At 38.9% G+C, this 23,207-nt stretch overlaps 1 protein-coding gene across 2 annotated transcripts in view; it reads left to right on the forward strand.

The window, feature by feature from the left end:
• Positions 1 to 23,207, forward strand: part of grik4 (glutamate receptor, ionotropic, kainate 4) — a 236,329-nt gene that overhangs the window by 142,849 nt on the left and 70,273 nt on the right. For both annotated transcript variants that reach the window (XM_053507303.1, XM_053507304.1), the window contains exons 7-8: positions 13,438 to 13,599; positions 22,277 to 22,429. In XM_053507303.1, coding sequence (XP_053363278.1) covers positions 13,438 to 13,599; positions 22,277 to 22,429 — 315 coding nt within the window. The remainder of the gene's footprint in view (positions 1 to 13,437; positions 13,600 to 22,276; positions 22,430 to 23,207) is intronic.

Below are 23,207 nucleotides of genomic sequence, written 5' to 3' on the forward strand. Positions count from 1 at the left end.
GCACTTATCCTAGTGTTTCACTAGTGCTTGAATACCATCAAGGTAGAAAGATTTCTCAGTATGCTGGAGGCATAATTAAACTACCTGCTTCAAATCTAAAACCCTGGCCTTCCAGGAACTCCTTTAATGGCCCAAAAATGTGGAAATGGCTTAGAGCGAGGTCGGGACTGTACGGGGGGATGTGGAGACAGCTCCCATCCCACTTTTTGTAATGTGCAAGTGGTGTTTGTGGATAATTTTTGTGTATGCTTCCCATGCAGATTGACTTTAAATGCCTTTTGTGTCTAATGTCTAATAATTTACAGTACATAGTAGTCTTACATGATTTTTATCCTTTTTTTCAGGTTTGAAATATAACTGCGAGTTCAGAAAATGAAAGTGTGAGGCAATAAACCTATTTTTATTATTTTATTATTCATACAGTATATGGGGATAGTGTTAATATGTTTAACATGATTAAAAAAAATGCAACAATTTTTGTGATACATGCAATAATTAAAATTTTCATTCTAATTAGAGCTACTTTAAAAGAAAAAAGTTCTGTTAAACATGTATGTGCCAGAATTATTGCTACATCGAAGATTTTTTAAAATAAATTAAGTGAGTGTATTTAGACTTGGCTTATACTGTATACTGTAGATGAGGAGTTTGAGTCCAGGTGTGTGTGAGATCAGTAATCTGGTGTTTATGCATGGTCAATGGAACATGGTACAGTATGTAGGTATTGTACTTTAAGAAGTCCATGTTTGTACTTTGTGATGCATTATGGGAAATATATATGCTTTTTGGCATAAACACGACTGTGTCCCTTGGTTATAAAAATAGGCTTCACACGTAAAATCAATGACCAATGACCATGTGATAGAAGTAAATGACTTTTCACAAACAAAACTGATGGTTATTGACTTGTATAAATCAGGTAATGGATAATAATAATAATAAAAGAGTTGTTAAAATGCCACTAAAAATACTCAGGGTCAATATTTTATTTTTTATCATGCCAAAAACGTAACTGAACCCATGAGCACGCTGTCAGTTATAAACTGAGGAGGAGGATGAAGCTAATGAACTTTAAAAATCACCAGGTATGAACAGAATTACAGATGGCATCATCTTGTGGTTAACATGTTTGGGAACAAAAGACACTGCATGTGAGTAAAAGCACCATAAACCCTCTGTAGAATGAGATCAGTGGTGCTTGGAGGCTGTTTTGTGGCTGATGATTCAGGTGTTGTTTAATGATTTATGGCATGAGGAGAATTCTGCTACTAGATAATTTAATTGCGAAACCTGGATGCTTCTGCCAGAGGCAGAGTTAGCCATAGACAGCTTTTACGAAGATGATGTCTGGACATACTGCCATATTTTTAAGTTTTAAAATGATGACACTAGACTGAGACCACAGATTGTTAGGTTTAAAATGAGGGAGGACTAGATGTGTGTCCAACCCGCCACAATACACTTGCCAACTGGCTTCGGCATATCGACCAGAAGAGAGGCATGCGTACTGTATACACACACACACACACACACACACACACACACACACACTCTTACACACACCACTCTGTTCTCTGTAGTTTAATAACAGCATAGACAGAGTATTTGAAGTTTTGATCCAACAAAAGAACAAAGGTAATTAACGTGTTCCAGGAAGTACAAAGAGAGAGGAAGTTGCATAAATATCCATCCAGACACAGGCTATACAAGTATTGCCATATAAGCAGTGAGAAAGAGATGAAATGATTCAAATCCATCTAGGGCGGACGTAATAACGAACGAAAAAAAGAAACAAAAGCCTGGGGAATTTCAAAGTCTAGGAGAAGTGTCAGAAAACCCCTAACACATATCAACCTATAAAGTTTTAAACATAAATAAATAAAATAATGTCAGGCCAAAATGAAACCCTGTATTCAGAAATGAAAAATAAAGAATGCTGTTCTGTCTCCAACTACTGTATGTCAGACATTACCGGAAAAATAAAAGTATGCCACAAAATTAGGATTTTGGATTAGGATGCCAATTATTTTCTAACATGTGGTTGTAGAAAAGTTTATGTGATATCCAAAAACTCCTCCAGAACAACTGACCTGTGTCTTAAAATACCAACTGACTGTTGTTGTTGTTACTTAATTACCTAATGCCATATGTATTATTTCATAGTTTAAGGGGGTGCCTAAACTTCAGATTGTAAATATAACTGTAAAACAATAGTGTACAAATTTAAACACAGAAATGTACAGTGCATCCGGAAAGTATTCACAGCGCATCACTTTTTCCACATTTTGTTATGTCACAGCCTTATTCTAAAATGGATTAAATTAATTTTTTGTGTGTCGAATTCTAAGGGGAAAATTAATTTAATCCATTTTAGAATAAGGCTGTGACATAACAAAATGTGGAAAAAGTGATGCGCTGTGAATACTTTCCGGGTGCACTGTAATTATTACAGAATTTTACAGAATTACAGGATAGAGTCCACTACCTGTGTGTAATTTAATCTCAGTATAACTACAGCTGTTCTGTGAAGCCCTCAGAGGTTTGTTAGAGAACATTAGTGAACAAACAGCATCATGAAGTCCAAGGAACGGACAGGTCAGGGATAAAGTTGTGGAGAAGTTTAAAGCAGGGTTAAGTTAAAAAATATACACTCACCTAAAGGATTATTATGAACACCATACTAATACGGTGTTTGACCCCCTTTCGCCTTCAGAACGGCCTTAATTCTACGTGGCATTGATTCAACAAGGTGCTGAAAGCATTCTTTAGAAATGTTGGCCGATATTGATAGGATAGCATCTTGCAGTTGATGGAGATTTGTGGGATGCACATCCAGGGCACGAAGCTCCCGTTCCACCACATCCCAAAGATGCTCTATTGGGTTGAGATCTGGTGACTGTGGGGGCCATTTTAGTACAGTGAACTCATTGTCATGTTCAAAAAACCAATTTGAAATAATTTGAGCTTTGTGACATGGTGCATTATCCTGCTGGAAGTAGCCATCAGAGGATGGGTACATGGTGGTCATAAAGGGATGGACTTGGTCAGAAACAATGCTCAGGTAGCCCATGGCATTTAAACGATGACCAATTGGCACTAAGGGGCCTAAAGTGTGCCAAGAAAACATCCCCCACACAATTACACCACCACCACCAGCCTGCACAGTGGTAACAAGGCATGATGGATCCATGTTCTCATTCTGTTTACGCCAAATTCTGACTCTACCATTTGAATGTCTCAACAGAAATCGAGACTCATCAGACCAGGCAACATTTTTCCAGTCTTCAACTGTTCAATTTTGGTGAGCTTGTGCAAATTGTAGCCTCTTTTACCTATTTGTAGTGGAGATGAGTGGTACCCGGTGGGGTCTTCTGCTGTTGCAGACCATCTGCCTCAAGGTTGTGCATGTTGTGGCTTCACAAATGCTTTGCTGCATACCTCGGTTGTAACGAGTGGTTATTTCAGTCAAAGTTGCTCTTCTATCAGCTTGAATCAGTCGGCCCATTCTCCTCTGACCTCTAGCACCAACAAGGCATTTTCACCCACAGGACTGCCGCATACTGGATGTTTTTCCCTTTTCACACCATACCCTTTTCACCAACCCTAGAAATGGTTGTGCGTGAAAATCCCAGTAACTGAGCAGATTGTGAAATACTCAAACAGGCCCGTCTGGCACCAACAACCATGCCACGCTCAAAATTGCTTAAATCGCCTTTCTTTCCCATTCTGACATTCAGTTTGGAGTTCAGGAGATTGTCTTGACCAGGACCACACCCCTAAATGCATTGAAGCAACAGCCATGTGATTGGTTGATTAGATAATTGCATTAATGAGAAATTGAACAGGTGTTCCTAATAATTCTTTAGGTAAGTGTATATCCCAGGTTTTAAACATCTCACGGAGCATTCTTCAATCCATCATCCGAAAATAGAAAAAGTATGGCACGATTGCAAACCTACCAAGACATGGCCATCCACATAAACTTTTATAGCATGTACTGAACATATGCTAAGCTGCCAATGTGACCAAAAAAGTTGTCTTCAGACTAAAAATGAGTCCTTGGATTAAAAACATTGAAATTTTAAACCAGCTGGTTGTAGACAATTGAGAACATAAAAATTAAAGCACAGGGCAGTGACAAGGCTTTAAATAAAAAACAAAAAAGTTGAGACAAAATAACACAGTACAGTATGAGCCGAACAAGAAACCCCAGAAGCAACTCGGTTCATGCTGGGAAGTGTGCTGCATGCTGAGAGCTACAGTACATGCGGAGAGGAGGAGTGTGTGACACACTATATGTAAAATGCCAGTGTGAAATAGCCTGCAAGTGTCAGAAAAAGCAAAATGCTAAACCTTGCTATATGCCACAAAGCCGACATGCGTTCATTTAAGTTATTAACACTTCAAACCTGCAGAAACCTGACAGACATGACTGGTTCTTTCAGGCTGCAATTAGTATATAGATTTTTTTTTTCTTCTTTTAAATATCATGGACTTTGCCTCCTGATACTGGCTGCATCTCAAACAGCACACCAGCATACTAAATAGTACAGAGTCAACCTTGTACACTTCTGTAGGTTACTTATTACTGTAGGGGGCATATAGTTTTACAAAATGTAAATGTAACCGCTATGCAGAATTTAAATCACCAGATGTTATTAAAATTAATGCTATTCAGAAAAAAAGTAAAAAGAAACAGTATAGTGGTTTAAAACAGCACCTAAACGAACAGTACAACATGTACTGTAACACCGACAACAAAGCTCCCATAGGTGCAACCCCTTGCTCATTTAAAACTAATAAAAATCATCGTTTCTTCTGAATTTTACAACACCAGGTTTCCTAACACAATTATTCAACAGTTAGTTCCAGCTGAGTAATCTGATTGGATAAGAGGCATTCCATGAGTGGTGATATAGAGCATAACAGCACAGGGAGGTTTAATTATATGCATTACTCCGTGTCACAGGTGTTCTAATAACTGTTAATTACATAAACTGTCGCAGCACGGGTGGAAGTAGGTCGGTACAGTCCGCAATACTGGGCAGATGGGAGAGCAGCTCAGGGAAGCACTTTCAGCAAGACAACACATCTGTTAATATTATATCATCTTAAACAACACTTTGTCTCCTTAGTAATTGCCTCTAAGTCATTCCAAATGGCCTCTGTGCCTTCTGTGTTCACAGCTAGCGCGAGCTACAAAGCTAACCACTATAGCTTCTGACACAAAGCTACAGTAAATCCCAAATCCCTCTCTAACCCCTGATCAAGGCACTACTTGGTCTATCAAACAAGGGATTGTACAACCTAGTGCACTCGCTTTCCATTTTACGCTGTCAGAAATTCAGGCTTTAAAACAAAAAGTTAGCAGACATTCTAAAGTGGAAATATAAAGAGAAACTTACAGGAGATTTACAGGACTGTTCACCAGCTACGTGGTTTATTCCCCTTACCGTTTGGCTACAAAGTCATACTAAGTATTTAAAGCTACTTTCACCCCATTAATTACACTAATTGTTGGTTGCTTACTATCGGTAGCCATCAAAACACTGGGTTCGCCAGTCGTGAAAGGATATGTGGTGGTGGAGCAAAATAACTCTCACTCACTTCTTGTCTGTACCGGTTTATTCTGTGCACAGGGTCGTGGGGGGCCTGGAGCCTATCCCAGGAGACTTACAGTAGGGCGTGTACAACCTGAACAGGCGGGGTGCCAATCCATCGGAAGACACACTCATACACTACGGGCAATTTGGGTACGCCTAATCTGCATGTCTTTGGACTGTGGGAGGAAACCCATCAAGCACGGGGAGAACATGCAAACTCCATGCACACAGAGCCGGGAATCGAACCTTGCTGAGAATCGAACCCGGACCCTGAAGGTGCAAGGCGACAGTGCTAACCACTAAGTTACCGTGCCACCCACTTCATATTTATAACAGAAAAATAAAACTGTGCTGCTTTGAGCTTTCAAGCAATACGCTCTGTATAAAGTGTAATATCTACATAATTAACAAGTGTTAATGTTGCCTTTAGCTGAAGTAACAAAGTAATGAAGCTTTATCTGAGACATTGTTGGTCAAATTCAAATATCCTGACTTTGCAGACACAATAAAAGTTTATAAGCACTCTCTTCAAAATGACATGATATTAAAGGTAGGAATTCTTATAGCTAAATCTAATAGCTAAAGGCAATAATAAGGGTGGATGATATTACCTTCCCTGCTCTCTCTCATCATTCCACCCTGCACAACCAATTCTGCATAACCAGTACACTCTCACTTACTCGCTTTGTCCAAACACCATTATAGACAGTTTGTAATATGATTTTGTGCTGAATGTGAATTTCATGCTAATTGATAGGCGCACGAAGCGGTTCATTGCTTAATGCACCGCATGAGCATGGCATCCCTGAATCACACTGTAATAACAAGTACATCTCCGGATTAGGTTTCCTCTATTATTATTATTTTCATTATTGGAAGCTTTTAATTTAAGCTTTATTGTTTTCTGAGGTTCAAATGTATTTAAACCTGGAGTTGTAATAAAATGTAGTAAAAATCTGGTCTGTTCAAATTAATTGCTGCTGCAACGTAAAAAGGCGGGAAAATCTCTGTGGGGAAAAAAGTGTTCTTGCAAACGACTCAGAGAAGGACTTTTTTGTGAGTCATGTTGCTAACTCATTCCCGGCACAGAACGAACGGATGTTTGTAATTAGCAAGCCAATACACAAGTCCTGAAGTAAAGTATGCAATACTTGATGAAGATAAAGTACATCTGTTACTTCTAAGAATGCAATTCTGCCCCAGAATTAGTAGTTTTCTCAGTATCACATTTTTTTTTGTTATAAAAAAGGGAAAGAATTAGCAAAACATTAGCATATAACATCCGAGCAGTTAGCTTAGAAGCCATTTAGTAGCTAATAATGCTAAATAACTAGAAGAATGAAATGTGCCCATTGAATCAATACATATTGATAATTTGTATTAACACAGTGCCATTGTCACGTTTACGGGTGTATGAAATGCAAGGAAAGAGCTGTAGCTGTGCTTCCACCTGTGTGATGTTGTCAATGCCGACCCGCTACATCAGCCCTGTGACGGGTGTACTGCAGAGTCACATAGATGCATAGAACATCATGCACGGAGAAAGCGCACAGGTGCACTGTGGTGCCAGGGGTTGAAGCAGCCATGCGCAGAGTGCAAACAGAGCAGAAAAAAAGTATATACACACTGAAAGCTATAGCAGGTGGTAGGATCGGTGTTTAAAGAAAGAATTCTAATTTTATGTGAGAATCATGTTAGAGATGTCTGGAAATCTGAAATATCTCACTTAATTCTTATTGAACGCACTGACACATAAATTCTGCTTTTATCTATAAGCTGGCATTAACATTTAGTGTTGCAAATGCAAAATTTTGGGTTAAATTTTCAGTTAATGTTTTCTTAAAATTGCAATTTAAGTCCATTTCCTTGAAAGCACTGGATGTGGTATACCAAACCTAACTCCTGTGTTGTGAAAGACAAAAAAAATAAAAAATTTCAAATTGATTTAAGTTTTTCAAGGTTTGATCTTTTTTTTTTTTTCCAACTTTGACATGAATGCTGCCCATGGACCACAACAAACATTTAAAGAAGCTAAAGTTAACTGGTTACTTAATGGATTCCTACTGTAACTCTATGATGTTAGTATGCCTACTTAATTATGTTAGCTATTTCTACTTTTGATAACGGATGGACTCTCTCTCTCTCACACACACACAAATGTAGATGGAGGGTAAAATAATTTCTGTTAAGCCATAGAGTTGATTAATTCCCACAGAAACAGTGCCATATTATTAGCATGTTGGCTCGAAAGATTTTTCACCGCTGCCAAGTTTAACTTTGAAAATGTGTGCACAATTGGGGTAAGGTAGCATTAACTGACATTATTTTTAATTTTAAGTACATAACACTGTCGCCTTGCACCTTCAGGTTTCATGTTTGATTCCCGCCTCAGGGTCTGTGTGCATGGAGTTTGCCTGATCTTCTTGCTCTTTGTGGGTTTCCTCCAGGCTTTCTGGTTTCCACAGTCCAAAGACATGCAGATTAGACTAATTGGTGTTGCCAAATTGTACGTAACGGAGGTTCCTAAATGGATGGATGGATGGATGAAACTCACCAAGAACGGGGAGAATATGGAAATTTATGAAGAAAAGGAAATTTAAGATTATGAAGCTAATTTCTAGTCACTAATTTTTACTTTCAGTTTTCTTGATTTTTTTTGGTTTTTAGAAGAAAGCTAAATCATCTCCCAATACAATAAAAAAAGTTTGAGCTTGAGGTTACTAGCATCATCTTAAACTAGGTTTAAGAATTGCTTAAATATTTTGAGATTTTCAAAGTTTTTTTTTATTCCACAGCAGTTTGGTGTTTGTTGATAGGATGTCATGACTCGTACATGTTTGGACTCCTCACAATATATTTACACTTTAAAAGAGTCACTGAGATGTACACATACCGTATATACACATACTGTACATAACATGTCTAAGGTTGTGTCTATGTATGGCATGTATGGTTTCCAAACTGCAAAACTCCAAAATCAAAAGCAAATCCAGTTCTCTTAAAATAAATATTTCATAAGCTTTTCAGTGTGACTCCCAGTGGCAAAACAACATCAGCATGCATTTTTTTCCTCTTCTGACCCAAAATAAACCAATGCAAGCAAGTGGGATATTAAAGAGGTGAGCCCTTAGATTACTGGCTAAATTGCGCTTTTTCTATTTTACAAAGACATTTATGACTTCTTCATTTTAAAGCAGCAGATTGTTTTCATTTATTAAAAAGAAATTTCAGTTACACAGAAAGTGGAAAGTTGGAAGCACATGCAAGTATCTACACTGTCTCTGTATACTCTGGCATTACAATTTCACTTTGCTGTAACTCAGAGGTCCGAACCTGGTGCATTCCAGCATTAAAAATCCCCCTATGTCCCCTATGTGAGGTCCATGAAGACAGGATTTGCCAAGGTTGAAGTGGAAGAACCCAATTCTGGTCCTGCACAGCTCCCTAACCACAGAAACCTGAAAGTACAAATTCCAACAGCTACAGTACACTCTGAAATCTACATAGCTGAAAGCCTTCCCATAAAGACGGAGGTTATTATAGCAATGTAATTCATATGGGTGTGATGGATACCATGGGGGTTCACAAACTTTTGTTCTATGATGTTTACCCTCCTGCCAAATATGATGGCACTCTCTTGAGTGCACAATTTAATATTTATTTCCTGATTTCACATAAGTTCAATATACAGTGTAATCTTTTGCCAATTGTATAGTTGCAAGTCATTTGATGCCTCATTGGGTTTTGTTGTTTGTCAGCTGTACTGTCTTGTATTTTGAGTTGGGTATCGGTACTAAAGTGGCACGGTGCCATATCGCTTACCATTGACCTCGGGTCTGTGTGCATACAGTGGCCGGTTTCCCCCGGGTACTCAGGTTTCATTCCACATTCCAAAGAGATGCAGATTAGACTAATTGGCGTTTCCGAATTGTTCATTATGTGTGTGTGTTTTTGTTCATGTTTCGCCCCTACAATGATTTTGGGGGATGTACCTAGTATGTACTATGTACTGCCTAGTGCCCTACGTCCCTTGGATTGTCTCCAGTTTTCTTGCAACCATGTACAGGATAAGCGGTAAAAAGAAATGAGAGAGTGAGAGTGAGTGAGTATTAGTACTAATCTTAACTGCATCTAGATTCTAAACCTTCTCCGGACTCCAGTGTGTTCCCTTCAGCCTCGAGCATAAATCAAGTGATTACCTAAATCCTACCTATGTAGCCACTGAACCCATAGCATCAGGGCTATTCTTGGTGATATTTATCTCTGTATTTACTAGATTGATATTTATGGAATAACAGCTTGATGGGTTCTAGGTCTTGGGTATTAGGTGTACTATATTAGATAAGAAGGATTCTCTGTGTAAATAAGCCTAATTGGTTGAAACAGTGAGGACTCTTAAGGGTAATACAATATGCGAGTAATTTGTTTTGAACTTGAGGACATTTTGCTAGTCACTTTTACGAAAAAAAAAAAAAAAAAAGCATTTCTTTGCCTGAAAAATTGTGTGCATGCTTGCAAAGAGATGTGATGTGTATCTGTATTGGGGTAGCATTCTGGCCCAGCTCCTAGTGTTCTCTGACTGATCTCCAGGTGACAGGCTGTGTCAGGAGGCTCATCGCCAACCTGTCAGTACCTCACCTGTCCTCCCCCTCCTCTCTCCCCTCATCTTCAGTCAAGCTGTCAGAGATCACGGCCAGCTTCTTATCCCCAAGGGTCCTGTCATTTCCAACCTCGAAAAGCGCTTCTTTTTTTTTTTTTTTTTAATCTTTTAGGCAAAAGAATAAATAAATAAACTTACTGTAATTGCACTGTTTAGTTGTAATTGCTTTAATGTGCAACCTATCAAGCACTAAACATCTTATAATCTACTACAAAACAAATGACCTAGAATGCGTATAGATAGCATCAGTGAGCTGCGCTGTAATGCCTGCAGTGCTATACATCTCTGATTACACAACATGCCCCCAAAGTCTCCTTACATATGGGAAATTAACTCTGTTTAGCAAAAATCTGTTCCAGAATGTTTCACCTTTGAACAAAAAGTATCTGTTCAGTATTTTCTCTCTCTCTTTGCTCCTCTGTCCCCCTCCATCTCTCCCACAGATCTGCACTTAAAGACCCTGTCTCCTGAAGTCACTGCAGTACATTACTCTTCTCCACTCCTTCCTTATCCATCTTCCCTCGCGTCGCTTTCATCCTTTACTACGTGTTCAGGCTAACTCCGGGTTTTACACCTCTCCTGACTTTGTTTTCCTAATCATAGGGCCAGAGTATTCCTTTGATCACAGCTTCTCAAGCCTTGCTCAGTGCTACTGCATCTAAGACAAGGCATTTGCTGGTGTCTCTCTGAAGCCCCCGGACTCCTCCTGCAGTCCCCGAGCAGTCCTGCTCTCTCTCTTCTTCTTTTTCTTTTTTTTTTTTTTTTTTTACTCTCTACCTCTCTGTATGATGTATTTCTTCTGGCTAGTATTCAATATAAGACTTATCAGTAGAGTCAGTGATGGTGTCAGGGACATATACTGTAATAGTGGGAGTCCACATACAGGGACATCTCTATTAATCTTCTTTTGAAATATAATGCACGTTGGGAAAGAAACTGACACCTTTTGGACATTTTGGATTACAAAGAACAAAACTTCAGTCATTGTTTATCCAAATGAGCTGTATATTACAACAATAATTAGTGTAGTGGATTTTTTCCCTTCAAATGGTATACATTTCTGTTTGGTAGTTTCACCATCCTTATTTATGTACAGTAGGTGGCCGAAAGTATTTATACAGCATATAGTATTTCATGCATACTGTATCTTGCCTTCAGAGTTGGGTAGAGTAGCCAAAAATCGTAGCTGTACTGCAAAATAATATTACTCAAGTAGAAGTACAGTAAAAAGTAGTCATCCAAAATATTACTCAAGTACTGTACAGTAAGAGTAAAACGTATTTAGTGAAAAGACTATTTAAGTACTAAATAACTTTCATCATAATGTCGTAATGTTTTGTTTTTTTTAAATAATAAAATAATGTGCAAATTCTGACATTTTTAAATAATAAAATAAATAAAGTTAATGCAATAAAATGAATGAATTAAACTAAATATCTTTACAAAATAGCAAATTAAAGAACAAGAAACACATTTCCTAATCTCACTTTTTTTTTTTTTCAATATGAAGCTTTTAAAACAAATACCTACTGTAGGTAACATAGTGTATGTATGTTTAAACAGTGTAAACTATTTCCAGTGTAAGATATACAGTATATTCAGTTGCTCTCCAAATAGCTCATCAGATAAAAAAAAATAACATTAGAACATGTACAAGAGGTCTCACTTTACCATAAACTGTGTGCAGCAGAATAAATTTAGGAAATGTATATTTTTTTAACTAGCTTATTTGTTAATTATATACTGTATGTTAACACACCCAACTGCGTGGTCATGTGACTACATGTGGTTTTTGTTATTGCTGCTGATTGGTCAAAGGGAGTCATGTGATTATTGTTGCTCAATCTGATTGGTGGTCATGTGATCGATCCGCCGGCTGCATGTGTAGAGTAAATGGTTTAAAAAGTAGAGTGGAGTCGAATGTACCGTAGTAAGAGTAGCGTTCCTTCTCCACAAATCTACTCAATTAAAAGGTAAACAGTATGGTGCATTAAAACTACTCGCGTAAGTCCTTTTTTTTTTATTAAGTTAATGTAACGGAGTAACTGTAACTCGTTACTCCCCACCTCTGATCTCGCCATGTGCACAAAAGAGGTCACTAATTAGTTCTCGTCTTTCTTATGCTAATAGAAGCAGCTGGTTTATTTAATAGATGGAACAAATATGTGGCAGGACTTTTGCCTTTTTGAAGCCAGGTGTCCACCTCTGCACAAATGGTGGAATATGTACATAATCCTCAGCAAGCAGTCAAGCAGGCATGGATTGAGCGAGTGACACCAGAGTGCTGCAGATGTCTTTCTGACTCTGTGCCCAACCGGATCCAGCAGGCTTTGAAGAATAAAGGATTTCATACTAAGTATTGTTTGTTGTATAGCAGTTTCATTGCATAAAATAACAAATTATACATTAAACCATTAAATTTCATTTCACTTTTTCAATACTTTTGGCCACCACTGTAGATGAGATGTATGTAAGATGTGCCATTATTGCACCTTTTGTCCTTTTAGCTCTTGCAACTATTAATTGCAAACAAAGACAAGTCACAGTGTGTGTTTGTGAAGATTAGAAAGAGAGAAAATATTTTTTTAAATGGTCAAAATATCTTCGAATACAGTGAATCCCACAGTGCGTTTTTTGTTATTAATTTAGCCCAGGGAAACATAATCTCATATGGTGCCCCTGTGTGCAATCAGCTGAGTTCGCCATGCCACATCACTTGAAGCGCTTTGGTGATTGGCCAGACAAAACTGATTATGAAATTCATTTTGTCTCCAAATAGAAAATTAGGTTTTCTCCAGTCATCACATTATAACCAATTATTTCTAATAATTTCCTGCTCAGCACTTGTAGAAACAATCGACGAAAGCATGTGAGCAAGTAATGACACTAAGAGTGTAAATATTAGGCAGTATTTCTGAGTGGCGAGACCTTGTGGATGAACACAACAGGCAACATCTGGGAATGTGCTGATGCTTTGATAGTCACGAATGCTCGCTTGTATACTCTTAATCACTCAAGGTATGCACCATCAAGCTGTCACACGGCTAAGGCTGCCACTTGGGACATGGACTTTTTCATTTGTGAATTTAGAATTCAGGAATATGCCGTGTTCTTGACATCCAAAAGGTTATCCTGTCTTATGCATTTCAACTCATCCTTGCCGTCTTCTCTTAGGAATTCTCCCTGCTGCGACTGGATGACGTAGCCAACCAAAGGGTGAACATCATCGGGTTCTCAGTCTTCAACAGAACGCACCCCTTCTTCCAAGATTTCCTTCTCAGCCTCAACCGCTCCTGGCAGGAGAACTGTGATCACGCCCCTTTTGCTGGAACACCGGTATTTAAAGCAAAAAATATGATATAACACTTTGTGATTTGTTTTGCATTTACAGTTGTTTATGTGGATATTGTTTATTTCATAATATAATGTAAATGGAATAGAAAACGATGTGGAAAATCGAGAGTGACTATCTGACTTGGCATTTGTTCTTTTAAACTGTTGGAGTATTCCTTTTCCCCATATTCCTGCTTGTTTTCAATAACAAAGTCAGCAGCTATGGATTTGTTAACAGCGTGCAGTCCCAGTAGCCAACCATCAATCTGCACCCATTACACAGACAATTCTGGCATGTACACTTTTTATGTAGACCCAGAAAGAGAGAAAAGTGTACAACCCGAATTCCGTAAAAGTTGGGCCTTAAAAAAAAAAAATTTACTAAAACTAAAAGACTTTTAAATTACATGAGCCAGTATTTTATTCAAATGTTTAAATGGAGAACGTTTACACTTTTTTCACTACACTTTTACACTTTTAAATGAGTTTATTTCATATTTGACGCCTGCTACAGTTCTCCAAAAAATTGGGACGGGGGCAACAAATAGCTGAAAAAGCAAGAAATTAAAAAAAAATTCAGGGGGAGAACATCCAGCATTAGGTCTACAATATAATTAGGTGTGAAAGGGATGTCTTAGAGAGGCAAAGTCTCTCAGAAGTAAAAATGGGCAGAGGCTTTCCAGTCTGTAAAAGAGTGCATACATTTTTGGAATACTTTAAAAACAACTATTTTTACAGCTTCGCAAATCATTTACAGCACATAACATAAACAAAAGACTCAGAGAAACTGTGCGTAAGGGACAAGGCCGAAGACCTTTGTTGGATGCCCGTGTTCTTCAGGCTGCTGACGACACTGCATCACTTACGGGCATGATTGTCTTATTGACATTACTAAATGGGCCCAGGAATACTTCTAGGAACCAGAGTAAACACAATCCGCTCGTGCCATCTGCCGATACTATCTAAAGCTCTATCATGCAAAAAGAAAGCCATGTGTGAACATGGTCCAGAATCGTTGTCATGTCTTGTGCTTATTTAAAATAGACTGTTTCAAAGTGTTCAATGGTCAGACGGGTCCAAATTTAACATTCTTTTTGAAAATCAAAGATGCCGTGTCCTCTGGGCTAAGGAGGGGGGAGCCAGCCTCTCTGATGGTATGGGGGTGCAAAAGTACATACGGCATGGGTAACTTGCATGTTTTGGAAGGAACTATGAATGCTGAAAGGTATATAAAGGTTTTAAACGGCGTCTGTTTCAGGGAAGGCCTTGTGTACTTCAGCAGGATTGTGCAAAACCACATGCTGCAGTTATTACAACAGCATGGCTTCGTAGTAGAAGAGTCTGGGTGCTGAATTGGCCTGTCTGCAGTCCAGATCTTTCACTTATAGAGAACATTTAGTGCATCATTAAAAAATACGGCAAAGATGATCACAGACTCTTCAGCAGCTGGAAACCTACAGTATATCAGGCAAGACTGGGACCAAATTTGAACACCAAACCTCCAGAAACTCATGACCTCAATGCCCAAATGTCTTCAAACTGTTGGAATTTTGAGATGCTACACCATGGTAGCAGGCATTATACACCTGTGGTACACTTGTAGCAGGCAAGAAATTTAAAATGAACTCATTTTGTGCATTAAATTACAATTAAAATACAATTTCTCAGTTTAAACATTTGTTATAATCTTTATGTTATATTGTAAATAAAATATTGGCTCAAATAATGTTTACTATAGATGTACGAATGTATGAAGGCCCAGTGTTAAACTCATTTTAGGAAAACTTTCTAATAACCAGTGTGCACAGGAGAATGACTGATCCATTGCAAGCCTGCCAGTATAATGGGTTTGTACCAGACTAATGCTTTCAATAATTGGGGGTGTCTGCATTTCCACAATGACCCGCTGACCTGGAATTCAGGTCATGTTTGATACAGTGTCAGACACAGCTGGACCTTCAGTTAATGTGTGCTATGTATCAGTGTCAGTTTTTTTTTTTTACTGTTTGCAAAGTCTTTTGATTGCACTGCAGTTTTATCCATAACGTAGAAGCAATAGAAATAGATGTAAATTTGGCCGATTAAAAAGCATGGAAAACGTTTGTCTAGGCACTTTCCAGGAAACTCATTGGAAAAATGAATTGTAAACAGGTCATTTTATGCAGTTCAGTAGACAATTCACAATGATTGACATACTTTGTTTTGAAATGGATGACCAATGATATGGTGGACATACTGCGCATTCTGCCCTTAACAGTATGTATAATGTCGAACCCAGTTTTAGTAATAATAACATGCCAGGCTGATGAAGAAAGTTTGCCTAGTGCTGATGCGTTGACACTTAAGAATCAAGAATCCTTACATTTCTTGCCAGTCAAGCCTCATACCAGTAAACATTCTCACGAAAGAACTAATCGGCTATTTTTATGGTGAAGTGCTAACAAGACAGCACAGCAATATCCTGCATCCTTACGCAGTTTCTCAATCTCAACTTTGTGGAAATAGCCCGAGCGATTGGACAGAATTAACCGATCGGACTAAAGAAAAAACTCAACATTACTGATGGCGGATAAGACTAGCCTGCTACTTTAAAATGTCCAGGGTGTTTCATACAAAAGTGACATTCAGGAGCATCCCTGGCACTAGATACAGTACATTGCAGGTACGAGCAGCAGCACAGCGTGTTTGCACCAAGCTCTTGGCAGAGGCATTTGAGCCAAGCAGCTTGCCTGGGTCTGTGTGAATGGATTTATCTGCCCATTGCACCTGCTGTTGTGGTAATATCTCATTAACAGCCAGGAGAAACTGTGCATGGTGTTATGAAAATAACCCCATTTTTGCTATAGTGTCAAATACTTTATGAACCATCATGTCAGTTCCTTTGCATTTGGCCACATGCCATGCAGATATAAAAACAGGACGTCATTAGTCTATATCACTAGTGAGACCATCTGTGTCTGTACACAAGGCATTAATCTCAACCTTAGGTCACTGCCTCAATCCAATTTTAAGTGTGCTCGAGGGTGCTTTATTTCATTTGATAAATTGTCACGGTGCTATACCATAAATTAGACCATAAGTTTTATTTAATATCAGCTTACAGTGCCTTGGCTGCCGTTGAGCCGCATTATTTTACTGTGAGCGTTAGATATTCCAGTGCTGGAGTGCCGATGGCCTGAGTGGACCTTTAGTCTAGTGGTGCAACCACTGAAAGTACATTAGGATCTGTCTTTGTGTGCTCCCTCGAACTGTGCACTTCTACCGCGCTGTTGCATTACTGCTCACAGCTCTAGCAATTAGCCCATACTTATCCCAGGTGCTCACTTATCCTCTTTTAGCGTTTCTAGTCAATTCTGTTCCTGCTGCTGCAACATCATGAAGGTGTTTTTCTTTGCTGACAGCTCTGCAGTGTTCCTTGCTCTGGGGCAAGCTAGTGCTAGGCTAGTGCTGATGAATAGCCAGGAGTATATTCACAGCCTGAAAGGTGCACTTATCAGATTGCTATTATGCTCCACTTGGGACATAGCTCTGTAAACGCATGTCACGGATGTTCAGGAACCAAACAACATGGACGCTGATCGTGTCTATTGTCCAACTTCATTGGCAGAGCTAACTCCTTCTCTGCGATTTACAAGTCATGTGTTTATTGAGGCGGCACGGTGGTTAGCACTATCGCCTTACACCACCAGGGTCTGGGTTCGATTCCCGTCTCTGAGTGCATGGAGTTTGCATGTTCTCTCTGTGCTTGGTGGGTTTCCTCCGGGTACTCCGGCTTCCTCCCACAGTCCAGAGACATGTAGGTCAGGTAATTGATGTTCCCAAATTGCCTGTAGTGTGTGAATGAATGTGTGAGTTAGTGTGTGCCCTGCGATAGATTGGCATCCTGTCCAGGGTGTACCCCGCCTCGTGCCCTAAGCCTCCTGGGATAGGCTCCAGACCCCCTGCGACCCTGAATACAGGATAAAGCGGTATAGACGATGAGTGCGTGAGTGAGAGTGAGCATTTATTGAGGTATTAAGGTTAAATGATTATCTATTCTGATGCTGCTAAACACCAGGTTAAACAATGTGTCTTTTAGTAAAAACTGCCAGACAAGGCTAAAATTATCACCCATCATTATCATTTCCATCTACAGATAACAATTTAAGAATATCAAATATGAAAGCAATGCGGTGCAAAATTATGACTCGCTTTCTCGACAGGACAACAACAGAAAAGAGATCGAGCATGTGGTAGTGAGGGCTTTTTATAGGTTAACCACATGGGGTCATGGTCATGAGTTGACAGTTGGTAGGTGTTGTTGGTACACAGCAAGAAAGGGATCAAACAATAACGTTCCTCTAGTTCTGAAGGAAACTGCCCCGAGGATCCAGAACAAAATGGGTTAGAAGTGTTTGCATGGCTGTTAGTAGACCTCTAGATAACCCTAAAACTGAGGAACAAAGCTTTTATAATTTATCACACACAGATGCTCAAACATCCACATAAACAGGAACTTCTGTGTTCTTTGTTCCCTCGCCTCTCATTCTCTCCGTAAATTCCTTCAGGTCATGCAAAGATTATAAGGTACTGAAAAATTTATGATATCCCTGTTTCGTGTCCAGATTTCACAGAAACAGAAAGTAGCAACATTTAGGAATTACACCATACAGTATTTTTGTAACACTTTTGTTGAGGTTCATAGGGCTATTTAATGCCTTACATGACTGCTGCCCTTAGCCATACAGTATGAACATTTTTAACTGATTATTCTAATTTATACGGCATGTTGGCTTAGTGGTTAGTACTGTTGCCTTGCACGCCCAGGGTGCAGGTTCGATTCCCACCTAGGTGTGCATGGAGTTTGCATGTTCTCTCTGTGCTTGGTGGGTTTCCTCCAGGTACTCCGGTTTCCTCCCACGGTCCAAAGACATGCAGATCAGACTAATTGGTGTTCCCCAAATTGCCCATAGTGTGTGAATGAGTCTGTATGTGTGTGTTTGCCCTGCGATGCATTGGGACGCCGTCCAGGGTGTACCCCGCCTCGTGCCCTAAGTCTCCTGGGATAGGCTCCAGGCCCCCCGTGACCCTGAATACAGGATCAAGTGGTATAGACGATGAGTGAGTGAGTATTACAATTTGGGAAGTTAAATCTTTATCTTAGGTTTTTGTTGACATGCACAGCCTAGGAAATAAAGTAGCTGTTTCTGAAGAGTCAGCTCATTGGCCTGGATCAAGCAAAGAAGACAACTAAGGAAATTTGAAATGATTGGAATCAGATTATGAACATTCAGCATATTCTGAAAACCTTTTAGGATAGTGCTGACTGAGAAATGTGGGGAGAATAATAATGAATAAATGAAAAGAGATCACTTAAACACTTGGTGAAGTTGCATCGCAAAAAAAAAGAAAGAAATAAAAAAAGAAATGAAGAGCGGAAATCACAGTGGTTAAGTAGTAAAACTGAGAGTATTTCCACACAAAAGGTGATATGTTACAGAAACTATGCAGCTATGTGACCATAAGAAAACCACTTGTTCATGAGACTAATCAGGAAATAAGGCTTCAATTTGTTCAAGACTGGATGGGTGCATCAAGAAGGGAAGCACACCCATCATTCATAGTGGACACTGGACAAACCCCTGCAGGCAGTGTTATGGTCTGGGGTTTTTTCAGTTGTCAGGTGTAGGCCAATAAAATGAAGTCAGATGATGACCTGAAGTTACTAAATGACCAGATTATCACATCTATGGGGCTTTTCTTCCCTGGTGGCGCAGGCATATTCCAGGACTCAAAGTGTGAAAGTGTGGTTCAGGGTGTATGAGGAATCATTTCTAAATGAAAGCACAAAATATTATATATAACAATATATAATATAATAATATAATATATAACAAAATATTGTGTGTGTGTGTGTGTGTGTGTGTTAGACCTTTTTTGGCCAGGCGGTATATATTCATGTTACTTAACAGGCTTACAATACAGAATATCATGACTCAGCTTACTTTGTACTGTAGCTTAGTATACTTATGCAGTGTAGAATTACATAATAAAGAATACAGTAACTGATAAATATATATTATAAGCCGTTAGAACTGTTTAAACAGTTTTCATATGTACGCATTGTGCAACACCATGGGGATGAGTATTTTTTAAAGTAATATACAACTTAAAATTTTTATTGTATACAAAACATGCAGGGAATTTAAAAAATTATAAATTATAAACCCGCTATATTTTTTTCATTGGGTCTTCTAACTAGATCTTATTTTCTAATGAATAAGAAGTCGAGTTCATGGTATTATGTTTAAGCATTGTAGATGGATGAATGTTTAAAGATCAGGCTTAACCTAACAGTGACTCGGAGCTATGTGTTAGATACACACTGGTCTTAAAAGTGCAGACTGCTTAGAATGCAGAGCAGCGAGTCTGTGTTCTTATGTCCTTGCCATAATGGATATGCAGGAGTACTGTTAAGCCCTGGATTTTAGCACTTTCCTTTATTAGAGCGAGGTTACCCAGGTGGGTCAGTGCAGAGATTAACCAAAAGACCTGTATCCCACCATAGTCCTCTACTTCCTTCGTTAACAGCACGGGCGACACAAAGTCACCCCCTGTTCACCGGAGCACTTACAGAAAGGAGTAGTCATTTTCCATTCCGTTTCACTAACTGTTTAAAAATAGCATGGAAAAAAAAACGTGTTGTAGTCCACCCAGGCAGCCGCATAATCTAAAACCCTATTTAGTCATGTGCTTCAAAGTGCACTCACTTCATTCAAGCATCACTGAGGCGATGGGAAATTTCTGCTGCCTGCACCGTAGACGGTGGAGCATTACATGGAGAAACCGTTTCAGTTTCACACTGTCAAAACCAGATACTCTTTTTAATCAGCATTTAATCTGTTAAATGTATACCGCATAAAATTCTAAAGGATTTTGGCATTTCTGGATGGAATTATGTATCTGAACCAGAAGTAAAATTATAGCATTTTAAAATCCATTTCACTGTATAAAAAAAGGGGGAAATGAGAGAGAAAAAATCCATCTCAAGATTCCACTCTGACTCCACTGAGGCCCAAGTGAATCCACAGGCTTTTAACACACAGTGTTTAATTAGGCCCGTGTTTGCTAAGAACAAAACTGTGTAGCGAAATCACATTTATTTAACAAGATTTCAGGAATCTTTAGGCACACTGACTGTTTTATTCTGCATTCACAGGTTAAAAGCCAGGGTGCACAAATTTATCAGCAGTACATCGGTATCGATCAATAACCATCCTGATAACTTCCATCGGACTGTCCACAAATAAGCCGGCATTCAATATTGGTAGTGTCCGATTGGCAGTGTCCGATGTTTTTCTGTCGCATCAATTTTGCGTTAGCACAATATGTTAGCACAACCAAGCACATATCGTCCTGTGTATGACTGTGTTTGTGACAAATAAAATTTGAATTTAAACTATAATACAGATACAAAAAAATTTAAATAATTGGCCATAATGGTATACCATGGCATGGTGCAGTGAAAGAGGGAAAACCCAGGGGCCTGTACTTAGCATAGCCTCAGTATAGCCAATTAGCATAGCGAGCTAATAACTTGCCTGTGTAGGGATTTTTCACACTGTACCGTTATTCTGACAAACATCATCCACACGAGTCCAGTATACAAACCACTATATTTACTTTGTCATACATGACTGGATAAGGAATACAGTGGTACTTTGGCATGCGATCACCCCACCTTACGAATTTTTTGCCTGAAGAACTGCAAGAAATTTGCCTTGGTATACGAAGCATTTTCGACATACGAGCGATCGAACTGAAGCCATTCACTGTTTGCGTCAGTGGAAAGCCAAGTGAAGCGGGTTTACAAGCGAAATAGCTCCATGAGTCGCAAGAATGTTAGCAAGGACGGTAGCAAGAAGAAAACGGAGACGCTTTCAGTTTAGTTTTTAGAGCAGCCTGTGCCAAGACGAATCCTAAATAAAGTTTGAGTGAGTTTTAATGTTTATTTATTTCATATTTTACTTTATTTCCATAACTTTTCTAAATGTTTTCATTGTTTTTATATGCAAAAATGTGATTATAGTGTTGGAAATTGGTAATTTTTTGGGGTCTCAGGAATTATGCAGGATTATCTGCATTTACATTATTTCCTATGGGATGAGTTTAAATTTAAAATATTAAATAAATATCGCAATATGGAAATTCACCTCAGATTAAATACGTATACTAAGAAAACAACAATCATTCCCCACAACATTCATTATAGAGGGAAAGGTTCAGCGTGGGGAGCAGCACTGGAGCACTCTTCTTCTTCAGCTCTAGTTTACTGTAACAACAAAAAAAGTGCCACCTTGTGGTATTATTTGGCATTACTGTATATCCACGTTGTTGAACGTTTAATTGGAGTGTGTGCATGAGAACATATGTATGAAATACACAAGGGCTAAAACCAAACAAAGGAAATTATAATCCTCAACTAACTGTGCATCCTTGGATAAAAGCTTTTTCACCCCTACCTAGAATGCTCCTTATAGAAAGCTTAGGACGAGATTTTCACACCGTTAATTTTTTATTATTTGTATTAAAACCAAAACCCTACTTTATTCAAAGGATTTTTTTCCAGGCTGAAGTACATGTACTCCGCTAGAGTGAGATTGAACTCACCTGCTCTGTGCTGCATGTGTTTGTGTCCCAGCTCTCATCTGCACTGCTGTTTGATGCCGTACACACAGTAGTCGCAGCTGTGCAGGAGCTGAACCGCAGCCAGAACGTGGGGGCAACTCAGCTCTCTTGCAAGTCCTCAAAGATCTGGGAGCACGGCACCAGCCTGATGAACTACTTGAGGATGGTAAGACGCAGCGCTGCATCAATTCCTCTACTCCAGATGGGCAATCAAGTCATTATCTTCTCTGTGACACATTCAATACACTGCACCATTGTAATCATTATCAAATTAGAAGTGTAGTTCATTCTTGATTTCTGACAAGCACTATATGTCAGGCAGCAACACTCCATTTTTTATTATAACACTTTAAAAAGCAAACAGTTTTTCACTGGTGAATTGCTAAACCATTTTCTAACTGCTAGACAAGTGACATGCTTTTCTGCCCACATATTGCTCGAACATAATTAGTCAGCCATTAACAGTATCACCTACTCGGTGTGAGAAACGTGTTTTAAAAAAAAACAATAAAGTCCTTATTATTACCACATTCTGTTTTTATCTGTCGATCCCGTTGCTTTTGGGTGGCAGTATATCTACAGTACAGTCCTTATAAAAAAGTATTGAAACAGCAAGGACAAATCTTCTGCTTTTGCTATGAACTGAAGACATATGGGTTGGAAAGGAAAACAAACACGAATATGAGACAACAGATCATTGATCATATCGGTAGCTTTAATTTCCTTACTAAAAGTAGACAACGTCTAAATTCACAGTTTGTTCAGTTCAAGTACCAATTACTCAACAGGACAAATGAGCACCTCCAGGATCTGGGTTCGATTCCCACCTTAGGTCTGTGTGCATGGAGTTTGGGTTCCTCAAGGTACTCCGGTTTCCTCCCACAGTCCAGAGACATGCAGATTGAACTAATTAAGTGTATCTATGTGTGTGCTAAGTCTACTGG

This window comes from Clarias gariepinus, chromosome 11, assembly GCF_024256425.1.
Source record: "Clarias gariepinus isolate MV-2021 ecotype Netherlands chromosome 11, CGAR_prim_01v2, whole genome shotgun sequence".
Classification (NCBI taxonomy): Eukaryota; Metazoa; Chordata; class Actinopteri; order Siluriformes; family Clariidae; genus Clarias; species Clarias gariepinus.